Source organism: Plecotus auritus, assembly GCF_963455305.1.
Source record: "Plecotus auritus genome assembly, chromosome: 1".
NCBI classification, from domain to species: Eukaryota; Metazoa; Chordata; class Mammalia; order Chiroptera; family Vespertilionidae; genus Plecotus; species Plecotus auritus.
This window is the reverse complement of record NC_137770.1, coordinates 49,632,107-49,645,763: the sequence shown is the minus strand read 5'-3', so window position 1 is coordinate 49,645,763 and position 13,657 is coordinate 49,632,107. Positions and strand designations below refer to the sequence as shown.

At 50.3% G+C, this 13,657-nt stretch overlaps 1 protein-coding gene across 11 annotated transcripts in view; it reads right to left on the bottom strand.

Moving 5' to 3' along the window:
- MEGF11 (multiple EGF like domains 11) overlaps positions 1–13,657 on the bottom strand; it is a gene marked incomplete at its 5' end in the record, with an annotated part of 349,005 nt that overhangs the window by 21,216 nt on the left and 314,132 nt on the right. For all 11 annotated transcript variants that reach the window (XR_013960411.1, XR_013960412.1, XM_080664633.1 and 8 more), the window contains 4 exons: positions 871–999; positions 6,971–7,105; positions 7,438–7,584; positions 12,970–13,072. Coding sequence is in view for 9 of the 11 variants with exons in the window: in XM_080664633.1 (XP_080520759.1) it covers positions 871–999; positions 6,971–7,105; positions 7,438–7,584; positions 12,970–13,072 (514 nt within the window). The remainder of the gene's footprint in view (positions 1–870; positions 1,000–6,970; positions 7,106–7,437; positions 7,585–12,969; positions 13,073–13,657) is intronic.

Sequence of the window (13,657 nt, the reverse complement as noted above, 5' to 3'; positions counted from 1 at the left end):
TGTATTCCCAGAATTCCTCAGTTCACTTCTTGGCCCAGCCACCCAGAATTTTCATTAAGTCCAGATTCTCAGCTCTGAGGGCTCCTTAAACCATCCCTCTTGGGACTGACTGATTTGGAAGAGAGAGAGAGAGAGAGAGAGAGAGAGAGAGAGAGAGAGAGAGAGAGAGAGAGAGAGAGAGAGAGAGAGAGAGACAGTGTGTGTGTGTGTGTGTGTGTGTGTGTGTGTGTGTGTGTGTGTGTTAGGGACTCTACTCTTTTGGCTGGTGAGCTCCCTGAGGATGGCACCTGTGTCTCCATCAGAATGGAAATTCCCTCAGGCCAGACCATCTAACTGGGACCTCCCTAAGGGGTACAGGCTGGGTCTCACCCATCAGTCAAGGAGCTACACAGAGTAGTTAGATTGGATACACCTTACATGAACAGCCCCCATAATGCCCTTTCTAGGCTTAATTGGTGCCTAGGACCATTCACATGGGCCACCCACAGGATGCCCTCACCCCATAAGGTGACTGCCCTGGCCTCACCTCACTTCCTACTTCCTAACTCCAATATGCCAGTCAGTCCTTGACCCCTCTTCTCTACATCCAAACGTAGGGGCCACTCCTTGCTCAGGTGCTGATGGAGTATTAATTTTCAGCATTAACAATATTAATGGTGCTACCAACAATATTAATACCTTTGATACTGGCAGTTAATGCCAGTGATCAATCCTAATAACTCATCATATTAGAGAGCTAAGCGGGACTCAGGTGGACAGTCCTATCACGGGAGATTTCAGCTCTGGGAGGTAGAGGCACCAGTGGCAAGGAGTGGGGTGTTTGGGGGCCTTACCTGGGGTAGGGGACATTCGCAGGAGGCAGCAGCTTACCCTGTGAGCAGTCCTTGCCAATCCATCCAGGGAAGCACTGGCAGGAGCCATCAATGGGGCTACAGGTCCCATTGTTGGCACAGGAGCAGAACTGGGCACAGTCCTGCCCAAAGCGTCCTCCAGCACACACTGTGGGCACAGGACAGTTTGGTACCTGCCCTCCCTACAATACTCAGACCACCACCCACAGCTGCATTCCCAGAAGTTTCTAGACTGCAGCCATGACCATCCGAGTCTATGTAGGAACTGCCCACCTTGGCAATTCTCCATTTGCACAGGAATGAGTTCCCCCCATGTGCCCACAGCTGCATCCCCTCCAGCAGAGGAACTGATTGAAGCCCGTGGGGTAGGATCACTTGACTGAGGTCTCACAGACACAAGTGGAGAGCTGGGAATCCCACTGCTGCACCCATCCAGTGCTCCCTGCACTGCTCCACAGCCTTCTGCCCTCCATTACCACACTCTTGCCAACATTACTAATTCCATAGCCATGAGGGCAGAGAATGTTTGTAGCTAGAAGGAGAGGGACAGATAGATGCAGAAGGCAGGTCTGTCTGCTGTTTATTGGAGGACTGGCCATGATGTCTATCCCTGTCCACCTATTTCCTGTGTTTCTCCAAATCTGACCTGTTCCTCAAGCCTCAGCTCAGCCCTGTCCTCAGGAGAGCGCCCCCTGGGTCCACAGCTCTCACTCACCAAGCTTCCAAGGTATTTCCACCTTGAGTTGCTTGTAGGATTTGGTGTCATCCCCTCCCGGAGGAGTCACTCATTGGCCCCTGGAAGAAGGGCTAGTTTCCTCAGCTAGGCCACAAGCAACTTTAGGACTAGGTCTGAGTGTTAATTGAGCACATACCTTTCATTCCCCCCTGCAATCCCTCCTCCACCTTCTTCCTACAGCTATAGCTCTCTGAAGCAGTTGTCTTCGTGGCACACCTGAGCCTTGCCTGACATCCTCAGTGGCTCCCCGGTGCCCCAGAATAAAATCTGGATCCTAGAGATCAGCACTTAATCTACCTCATCCAGACACATGAGCCACTAACTCACACACCACTTTCCAAATGCGCCTCATGCCTACCTTCACTCCAGCTCTTCCCTTCCCTGACCCTCATTCCAGCTGTAGAAATCCTACCCTGCCTACAGGACTCATCTTAAATGCCTCCTCCTGCATGATCCCTCTGTAAGAGGCGGCTAGTCCTTCAATATCAATTCTCTTCTTCCTTGGGCCTATGGCCCCTGGAATAAAAAATTTATTTCCCTGGCTCCTACAGAGCTTGGTGTGGCCATGGGACTACACTCTGGCCAATGGTAAGTGGAAATGTGTGTGTCTTTGCCTGTTCTCCTTGTTCCAGGATAATGTGAATTATGGATAAGAATGTTGGGTGAGATGGCTGGAGCTCAAGCAGCCATCTTTCATCAGACATGGAAGCCATGTGCTGAGGATGGGAATGGCTGAACGAGAGAGAAGGAGCCTGGCTCCCTGACATCTTTGTAGGATGTCCTACCATTCCCCAGTGGCCAACTTCTGGATCTTCTCCCTGTTTTGTTTCATTTTTAATGTGTGAGGGACATAATGTTTGTCATTTTCAAACCAGATATTCTGAGTTTTTAATGTCACCTATAGATGAACTTGGTCCTACCTGATTCACTTCCTCTTCACTGTTCTGGGGGGCTATTTGTGCCTGTTAGAGCTTCTAGAACACTCTGCTAGTTTCTTCCCTGGTCTTCTGTTACTGTGGCTTGTGAGCCTGTTTCAGGCCAGGCCGGTTCTACCCATGTTTGTGGCCCCCACAATGCCTGGAGAAACAACAGTCTCTTAGGCACGGTGGCTGAGTGTGTGGAAATACACTGGCCACCCCTCTCACCAATCGTCTCCCAGGTTCTGCTACGAAAGGCAGTGCTTAAAAATTTCCCCTCTAGCCCTAGCTGGTTTGGCTCAGTGGATAGAGTATTGGCCTGCAGACTGAAGGGTCCCGGGTTCGATTCTGGTCAAGGGCATATGCCCAGGTTGTGGGCTTGATCCCTGGTGGGCGGTGTGCAGGAGACGGCCAATCAATGATTCTCTCTCATCATTTATGTTTCTCTCTCCCTCTCTCTTCCTCTTTGAAATCAATAAAAAAAATATATATTAATCAATCAATAATAAAAAAAAAATGTTCCCCTCTAGACTCCAGGCTTTGTGAGGGCAGGAACTTGGCTCTCTTGCTCTTTGTGGGGTCTGAGTGCCCAACACAGTACTTGGTATGCAGCAACCACTCAGAAAGTGTTGCAAAATGGCCACAATAGGCCCCAGGAGCAGTGACCTTCCAATGGTTTCTGCTAGAAGCTCCTGTCCCTTTGAGCTCCTCTCAGTTCAGCATACTCTCCTCAAAGCCCAGTATCAGCAGCCCTAAATCCTCCAGGCTTCCTTGCATTCCTGTTATGGGGGACGAACTCCACATGGAGGATCATGGGGGGGTCTTGATTCTTGAAGAGAAGCAACTTCCCCAGGGCCCAGGCCTCTTAAACCTTGGGCTGCACTCCCCTTTATGCAACACTGCCTGGCACCCATATTGCCAGCCCTTCCCCAACCAGATTGCGATACCTAGGATCTGTGCCTCGAATCTTGTCCACTCTGTCTCTCCTGGACATGATTAGTGGTTGGTCTGCCAAGCTCTCCAGTCGAAAGCCTTGGGCTCAGGTTTTATGTGTTCAACAAACCCTTCTATGGAACTTCTGTGCCCCAGGCACTATTCAAAGTGCTTCACAAATAGGAGTTCAGTGAACCTGTAACACTCTCATTATTCTATATTTTCATTATTATTCCTTTTTATTAACTCTACAAGAGGCCCGGTGCATGAAATTCATGCATGGAGGGGGGTTGTCCCTCAGCCCAACCTGCACCCTCTCCAATCTGGGACCCCTCGAGGGCTGTCCGACTGCCCGTTTAGGTCTGATCCCGTAGGATTGGGCCTAAATGGGCAGTCAGACATCCCTCTCACAATCCCGGACTGCTGGCTCCCAACTGCATGCCTGCCTGCCTTCCTGATTGCCCCTAACCACTTCTGCCTGCCAGCCTGATCACCCCCTAACCACTCCCCTGCCAGCCTGATTGATGCCTAACTGCTCCCCTGCCAGCCTGTTTGCCCCTAACTGCCTTCCCCTGCAGGCCTGGTCACCCCTAACTGCCCTCCCCTGCAGGCTTGGTCCTCCCCAACTGCTCTCCCCTGCAGGCCTGGGTCCCCCCCAACTGCCCTTCCCTGCAGGCCCGGTTGCCCCCAACTCCCCTTCTCTGCTGGCCTGGTCACCCCCAACTTCCCTCCTCTGCCAGCCTGGTCACCCCTAACTGCCCTTCCCTGCAGGCTTGATCGCCCCCAACTGCCCTCCCTTGCAGGCCTGGTCCCTCCCAACTGCCCTACCCTGCTGGCCATCTTGTGGCGGCCATCTTGTGTCCACATGGGGGCAGCCATCTTGTGTGTTGGAGTGATGGTCAATTTGCATATTACTCTTTTATTAGATAGGATAGAGGCCTGGTGCACTGGTGGGGGCCAGCTGGTTTGTCCCGGATCAGGGTGAGGGCTCCCTTGGGGCATGGGGCGGCCTGGGCGAGGGGCCTGTGGTGGTTTGCAGGCCGGCCACGCCCCCCGGCGACCCAAGCAGAGGCCCTGGTATCTGGGATTTATTTATCTTCTATAATTGAAACTTTGTAGCCTTGAGTGGAGGCCTTGGCTGGCCAGGGTGTGCGGAAAGCTTGGCTTCCTCCATCACCGGGGAAACCCAAGCCTCCTGTTCGCAGCCATCTTGGTTGGGTTAATTTGCATACTTGCTCCTGATTGGCTGGTGGGTGTGGCTTGTGAGTGTAGCAGAGTGATGGTTAATTTGCATATTATTCTTTTATTAGATAGGATTTCAGATGAGAAAACTGAGACACTGAGAGGTTAAGTAACTTGCCCAGGTCACACATAAAACACATAAAACCTGAGCCCACAGCTGGAAGTTCTGTCACTTACTGGCTAAGTAGCTTTGAGCAAACCACATCACTCCTCTCAGTGTTTCCCCATCTTTGAAATGGGGATTTTAAGCTTCGGGCTGTGGGTTAATAGCTATGGGCAGGGCCCTGTGCTCCTGGTAAAACCCCTAGTCCTTCCAGGGCAGGTCCACTGCCTGGAGGATGATAAACATCTCTCCTCTTTGCAGTTCAGGCCCTGGCTTCAGCTTCCTGAAAAACATGTAGACCAGGCCCTCTGGGAGGTGTGGACTTGGGTAACTCATCCCCCTTATCCTGGCTAGAGCTTTCCACTCCCCCCATCTCCAAAATGAGCTCTGAGCTTCTCTAACAAGACCATCTTATCTTCGGAGTCTTTGTCACAGACGCAAATCTTTGACACATCCACCCACAGAGCTGCTAATGCGATCAGTATAATACATTAATTGGTCCACTTCTTAGCTGAATCAAGAGTGAGGAAGAGAGGGGGTGGTGGAGAGAAGGGGGGCTGGTGAAAAGAAAACATCTGGTTATATTTAATCTATGTTTAATGATTCTGCATGAGCAATGTCTGTAATTTGTAACTCGCTGGAAAGCTGGTCATTAGAAAGTGTCAGTTCAATTTTTTACAAGGTTTGAGACTTAACCAGGGCAGTTGCCATTAATAGCAAACTCTATTAGATCTATATGTGGGAAATACACATTAGGCCAGTGGGCGATAAATCAGACATCGCAGGATCTGAGAGTTCCTCCTCGGGCTGCTCAGGTCCTAATTTAGACTCAGCCTATCTGTATTGATGGCAGGGTCTCTGGTGTTTAATAAGTAAACCTCCATGTGTCAGGTTATGATTAAGCTGTCCTAGGAGGGCTGCAAGCAAATGAAACTGTCACATATGTTTCCCTGGGGCCCAAACTTCTCATGACCTCAGAGCATCATGGAGTAAACTTTTCACTCATACATATTAACGGCCCATCCAGTTATAAAAATAGCCCAGCTCAGTGGTGATTATTCATCAAAAGAATCAGTTCCCTGGGAGGTAGTCAGCTCTCAATGGAAGTATTTAAGCAGAGGCCAGATGAGATTCCTGCACAGATGACCTTGACGTTGCTTTTAGCTCTAAGTTTACCTTAGTCTAAGATCCCTTCCCTCCTTCCAGGTTAGAGTGAAAGTTCTGTAACCTTGTGTTCAAAGCTGATCTGAAGGCCCCGACCACGTCCTCAGCTCTTTCTCATGCCCCACTCAGCCATCCTTCAGCTATTCCCTACTGCTGGGCAGTCGTGTGTCCGCTCCCCTGCGCTTTGCCCAGGCTGTTTCCTCTACCGAATGCCTTTCTTCCTTCTCTGCCTTTCAAGCTGAGGCCCAGTGAGGTCCTGCCCAGCATGGAGCCATCTCCCAAATGCACACTGCCCTGGGGACACTAAGCTGGGGGCTGCAATAAGCAGTGGTGTGTGCTGGAGCCAGCTTCGACCTTTGCACTGTTGTTAAATATTCAGGATTTCTGTCACAGGTGTTAAACCACTGGAATCTGCCATAGTGGGAATATTTTATAGAAATTTGTAAACATTATAAATCAGAGCTCTCCCCCACAGAGAGCCAGTTTAGCAGCACACCAAAGCAAATACGCTTTGAGTGGTAGGGGTTGGCTGGAGTTGGTGTTGGGAGGGTTCTGCAGCTGAGACAGGAAAGGGGGTGGTGTGTGATTAGTGATGTTGGCCTGAGTGCGAGGGGAGGAGGACTGCAAAGTTGCCATCTCCAGCTGAAGCCAGAACCGACTCCTCTGAGCTCCCACAGCTTTCTCTGCCTCTGTCACTTGGCCCTCATATAAGCCATGAGGACCTCACCTATGCTTGTTTTATTTTTCATCCACTTAGCATGGGCTTTGGCATTAGAATTTGTTTCTTGCTCTGCCACTTGTTAGCTGTGAGACCTTCGAGAAATGATTTGACCTCTCTGAGCCTGTGCCTTTAACTGCATCATGGCTTTGTCTTATGCCTTGTGGTGCCCAGGTCTTAGAAAGGTAGGCCCAAGCCCTGAAGAGGCAAGGAGCTGCCTCCACAGATTATGATGAGACTCCCAAACCCCTTCCTCCCTCCCAGGACTCCTCACCTCCCTGGCTCCCATCCCCCTTGAGACAGTACCTTGGTTGCAGAGGGCTCCGGAGAATCCGGGGAGGCACTCACAGATGCCGCTGACATGGTGGCAGGGCCCGCTGCTGTGCACGCAGAGGGGGCACGGCTGGGCGCAGCTGTGGCCATAGAACCCAGGGGGGCAGACTGGGGATGATGGGGAGATGTGGTCAGCAGCCCAAAGGGCCTCAGCCAGCCTGGTCACCCTCCAGTTCCACATAGTAATGAAGGGAGGCTCCTCAAAAATACAGGGAGAGCCACACCCACCATACCTTGGAGGGCCTGTCTCTTTGTACAGAGAAGAGCTGTGGTCTGGTCCTCTTTCTATGGAGGAACTGGGCTGGGCCCTGAACTTAGGGTCAGAAAAGCCAGGGAGAGGAGACTAGAGGAAGGGCAGGACTAGTTCTAAATGGGAATGGATGGGAGGATGAGGTGACTGAGGTGAGGTCTGAGGATGGAGAAAGGGGGCTCAGCCTTACTTCTCTGGCATAAGGGTCCTCGGAAGCCAGGGGCACACTCACAGCTCCCATCCTCTGGGGAGCAGGAGCCGCCGTTCTCGCAGCTGCAGGAGACGGAGCAGTTGGGGCCCCAGCGACCAGGTGGACACGTGCTGTCACAGCGGATGCCTGTGGGCCAGAGGCAGACTCAGGTCAGCGGTAAGAGGGGTAAGGGAAAAGGAAGAACAATGGGCCCAGCTGGCATGGCTCAGTGGTTGAGCGTCAGCCTATGAACCCGGAAATCATGGTTCGATTCCTGGTTGGGGCACATGCCTGGGTTGCGGGCCGATTGGGGAGTGCAGGAGGCAGCCAATCAATGATTCTCTCTCATCATTGATGTTTCTATTTTCTCTCCTTCTCCCTTCCTCTTTGAAATCAATAAAAAAAAATTTTTTTAAAAGGAAGAATGGTGGGAAGGGGCACCACGCAGTATGAGAGGTGGAGGCAAGAGTGCATCTAGGAATGTAGAAAAAAAACCTAGCCAAGGCTTGGTCTATCAGGGAGGGCTTCCAGGAAGAGGTGATGCCATAACTGAGTCCCAAGGGCTAAGGGGAAACTGACCAGGTAAAGGAAACCCTATGTGCAAAGAACAGGAGGCAGGAGAGAGAATCATGCTTTGAAAGAAAAAATAGTTCCGTGTGGCTGCACCATAAAGTATAAAATGAGATTTGGCAAAGAGATGCGATTGTGGGAATAAGGGACCAGATCATGAAGGGCCTCCTTCATTTTTGACATATTAGCTGGTATCTAAGGTTAGGCCTGGGAAAAACTAACTATGGGGCAAGTGAGTGCTGTTATGGGGTTGCACACACTGGCCCATCCATGTTAGCCCAGGAGCCACTGGTTCTCCCTGGGTCCCAGCCAGCCAGCTTGGGCCAGGGCCCAGAGAGTAGGTGGGGTCTTTTCAGATTCTTTGACCACAGTCCTCGGTGCAATATGTATTTTATATCATAGGTGCACACATATGTATATTAGAAACCAAGCCTTTGAAAAATGACATTTACTGTATATGATGCACTCTGATATTTTCTCTGCACTGTGATATATTCTATTCATTAAGAAAAAGGAAAGTTAGTTGTGACCAACAAATGGATTTAATGACCTTCAGTTTGACAAACGGTGGCCTATGGGGGATGGATGGAATTTCTAAGAAAGAGGAGCAAGGCCTACACATTCTTTTAGAGCCGAGAGGAAATTATGTGTTGTGGGTGATTACCTCCAAAGGCTAAGAAGGAATTTGAAAAGGCCCGAGGCTGGAGGCCCCAGCTCTGGGGTGGGGTTTGTTCCCAGGTAGAACGTCTCACATGTATTAATTAGTTGAATAGACGGGGAGGCGGGGACCCTAGAGACCTGCGTGGCTTTGGAAGGTGAATATCAGAAGCTCAGAATATCAGAATTAATTTAAAAATCATGTCTGCCTTGTTATAATGACAGGGATTTTGAGAGAAAGAAAAAGGGAGGGAAGACAGGCCCACTGAACACAGCTAGTCCTAGCAGCAGAGGGAGAGCAGTGTGACCAATTTAGCTGCAATTGTACAAGCCCACCTGGGCTGGCGGGGAGAGAACAGACAGGAGGGGAAGCAACAGGCTCCACTCATCCTCCAGTGTCCATCTAGCCTGGTGCCTGCTCCCTCTCCAGGACACAGGTGTCTGTGTGGAGGGTGAGGGGCAGCTTCTCCCCAGGAAATGGGATCTTTCCCCAGAAAGAATCTGGGGGCCACACTCAACCCCTTGATGGAGGCCTCTCCCTGGGGAGTGTTGGGTGTGCAGAGGTGAGTCCTGGACCTGCAGCATGGACTGACTACAGGGGAGCCTGGGGAAGGGGACACCAAGGGGAAGCCAGGAAGCTGTGCAGAACCAGAGGCTGCCATCTGCCCCAAGGAATTCTTTTGCCCTTGGTTGTTGAACACCCAGGCTGCAGGCTGTAGGCCTAGAGACACTGCTGTTCCTGGGGGCACACGGACTAAGGTGGACTCACTCCCCCATCTGATGGGACCTCTGATCCCACCTACGCAGCAAATATTCTTTGTAGGATGACCAAGCACATGTATCCTAGACCTGGCTCTTTCCTAGAACTATGTGCAGATGTTACTATGATTACTAAAGCACACTGCTTGCAAAACACCCTGCATCAAGCACCCTGAATTTATGGCAGCATGTTGCTATTGTCTCCCCCGAGTTGGTGGATATTAAAAGTGCAGCTACGCTCCTGTGTGGGATCCTCAAGTTGTTTTCATGTCAGGAAGGGGTCCTTTGTCTTGGAGATTAGAACCACAGGGATAAGGTGACTATGCTCAGGTTGCAGGTGGCTTGCAAGGGCCCACTGGATTCTAGAATTTGGCAATTATTCTATTCTAGGCCTGATTCTGTGGGAGTGGGGCTCATGTTTGAACTTCTTTTATGTCCTAAGAGCTACCTGGAATTTAAGACATTGGGACCTTAGTGGGGAGAAGGGCCCAGGGCTCCCTCTGTGCGGGGTGACCAGTTCTAGAAGGGGACTTACTAGTGTGGTCAAAGGGGCTGACCTTGGCCTGGTGGGAGGCTCTCCAAATACTGAAGAGGCATAGCTTCATCAGCTACCTTCTCTAGGCCCGTTTCCCCTATAGTTGAAGGGGGATAATAATTCCCCTGAGTCAGTGGTCGGCAAACTCATTAGTCAACAGAGCCAAATATCAACAGTACAATGATTGAAATTTCTTTTGAGAGCCAAATTTTTTAAACTTAAACTTCTTTTAATGCCACTTCTTCAAAATAGACTCGCCCAGGCAGTGGTATTTTGTGGAAGAGCCACACTCAAGGTGCCAAAGAGTTGCATGTGGCTCGCGAGCCGCGCTTTGCCGACCACTGCCCTGAAAGGTCCCTCCCCTGCTAACCCCCAGGGAATCACCCTGCTTCACTTTTCAGGACACTCCACACATCTATATTGGGATAAGAATCCACATATTGTGACTTCTAGTTCATGCCCCAAGGCCAGCAGCAACTCAGCAGCCCTCATCCTTTAGGGTCTCCTTCTCCAGGAAGCCTTCCTGGATGTCTGCCCCGGGATTCAAGCATCTAATTGATAGTCACCAACATATAGCTTTGTCCCCACCTATTATTTGAATGTTTCATATATAGGAGTCCTGTCTCCCCTGCCAGCAATTTGAAGACAGAGTTTCTGGTCTCCTGACACTTTTGATCCTCCTTCCTTGGTACTTCTAATGACGGGGATGTCGTCTTGGTCATTTTTGCATCTCTGGTGCCCAGCACAGTGTCTGATACATAGTGGGTGCTTAGGGACTACTGCTCTTTTTGAGTTTTGCCATTCACTGCGGGTAGGACTGACACAGTGCTGGACACATGGTAGCTGCCAAATAAAGACTTGGTGTATGCCTGAGTCAGGAAATGCTAACTGAATGAGTAAATGGCTCCCCCTGAAAATGGAATCCAGTGTCTTCCATCCCTAGTCACTAATGTCCTGAGACCTTGGGCAACTCCCTTTCCTTATCTGTAGCAGGAACAGGTTGGAATATTTCATCTTCAAGGTCTCCTTCACTTTGAGAGGAAAAACCATATATGGTTATAGGCCAGCTCCTTTCAATTTATCTCAAGAAACATGTAGTAAGCACCTACTATGTGCAGGGTAAGATGAATTAGTCATGAGGCCAGTCGTCAAGAAGCCTGTGGCTCATGGGGGCAAGGGGAGAAGACATGCACACACTTTGGGCCAAGAAAACCTGGTGTTGGGCCAGGCACAAGCAATATGCCTGGGGCTGGGGAGGGGCCACTGAGCAGGCAGCTGGGGCCTCTCCCCCATCCCCTCCCTATCTCTCCTCAGTCCCCTTCTGCATGATAAACCCCAGGACATCAATCGCTCCTTTGAAATGTCTTCAGGACCATGTTTGGGGAAATTAGCTTTAGAACAGCAGAGGCTTTACTGAAAGGCTGTCCATCAAAGACAGAATTTCTAAGCACCAGATGTCATTAAAATCTTACCGGCGCACTTGAAATTAAGGCAATGAAAATTAAAGTGGATTTCTACTTGGCTCCAGCTAAGAGTCTAAGGTGCCAGTGTCCTGAAGGGCAGGGCAAGGGGAGCCAGGTCGAAGATTCTGCCGAGGAGGCAATGTCCCTGGCCCTGGGCTGCACAGAAGCTTTCTGCTTACAGAGAACAGAGGCTGCTCAGCAGCCTGGTGTGAATTATTTATCTGAGGACATCCACTGCCAGCAATGCCTGCATTTCTTTCTCCTTGGGCCTGGCTAGTGGGTTCATTCACACAGTATATCATTATTCAGCACTTCCTGTATTCAAGGTTTACATTTACTGAGCACTTACTATGTGCCAAGTACTGTTAGCACTTACAGGTATTAATTCATTTAAACTTCAAAAGGACCCTGTTGTTTCAAGGATTATAATTATCTGCATTTTATGAATGGAGAATCCAGGCCCTGAGCAGTTAAAGGACCTGGTCAAGGTCACAATCCCGAACAGTCTGGTGAACAGTCTGGCTGTGCTCTTAACCGCTGTGTTATCCATATCTCAGTGTGTGGCAGGCAGTGGATACAGTGGTGAACAAGGCGGATGTGGTCCCTTCCTCCACAGAGCTGATGGTGGAGGGGGGAGGCAGATAATAAATAGCTACAATTGGGGTTTGTTCTGCAAAAGGAAAAATGTAGGGTATTATGAGAATAAATAAAGGTTAAGGGGGTGGGTTGTAGCTGGGGGAGAGAGCCTTGCCAGAGGAAATAACCTTGGAGTTGAAATCTGGTGGAGGAGAAGGCGTTATCAAGTGCAGAGACAGGGAGAGTGATCCAGACAGAGGGACTAGCGTAGGAAGGCCTGGAGGCAGGAAGGCGGTGGGCCTGGGTGGCTGGAATAGTGAGTGATGGGAGGGGGCAAAGGAGAGGGAGAGGAGTTGGGCAGATACCAATTTCATGTGGGCCCCAGGCCATCTTAAGGATTCTAGATTTTATATGAATGCCATGGGAAGCCATGGAGGCATTCTGAGCAGGGACTGATGTGACAGGATCTGGGTTTTGAAAAGTTCATGTTGGCCACCATGTGCAGAATGGATGTGCCTGGGCAAGAGGGGAGGTGCAGAGACCAAGCAGGAGGCCAAGGCAGTGCCAGCTGAGAGATAGTGCCTGGTGGACCAGAGTGGGGAAGTGGGAGGGAGAAAAGTGATGGAAGACAGGTCATATAGAGACTAGCCTGGGCTAAGGAGAAAGTTCCTGGTCTCCCTCTGCACCATAGCTTCTGCAAACACCTACATCCACTAGGGGTCAGCCTTTGTCTGATTCTTTATTGGTGTGCCCCTTCCTCTTAGGAGAGAGCCTGCACATAGGTGTTCAATAAATATTTGTTTACTCAAATTGAGTGGAATGGAGAACTGAAGCCCAGGAAATAAAGGGAAAGGTACATATTTAGGAAGCAAGAGGAAGTAATGAAGGAGAGAGAGCAGTCAAGAGAAGAAGGAAAATACCAAGAGCCCAGTTTCCCAGGACTTGGGTGGTGATGAGGCTGAAGGGGGTTACCTGTCCATCCTGCCAGGCAGCAGCAGTGGCCTGTCACAGGATCGCAGCCATCGGCGTGGCTGCAGTCACAGCGCTCACTGCAGTTCGGCCCAAATGTGCCATCCTGTGGACAGAAGGGAGAGAGAAATGATCAGATCTAGCTCCCCAGAGCCCCACGCACTTCTGTTGGAATTTGATGACAAAACTGAGCCACTGCCCCACAAGGACGCATAGAGACTCCAGCTGGGGCACAGTGGGAACGCTTTTTATAACTGGGTATCCACATGGCCATGAAGCCCCTCCAAGGAATTCTCTGGCTGCTTTAACAAGAGCATGGGGTTTGGAAGGAGGGAGGTGGTGGTCCCGCCCTGCTTCTCAATGGTCAAGCTCAGAGGGCTGTAATGACCATCCATTAAAATTGTAAATGGAAATGCACTTTGCCAATTGCAACACATCAATCACATGAGGAATGACTGATTTATTCTTTGTTACTAGGGAAGAGGTGGTGACTAACACGTGTTGGGTGCTCATTAGGTATCAAGAGCCTTATGTTCTCTCCACAGTCACTCTATGCAGTGGTTCCATTCTACTCACAATTTAGAGGAGAAACATGGTTAGAGAAGGGAAGTATCACGCCCAAGGTAATATAGCTAGGAGGTGGCAAAGTCAGGATTTGCACCCAGGACTGTAGGACTCATGCAACAATATC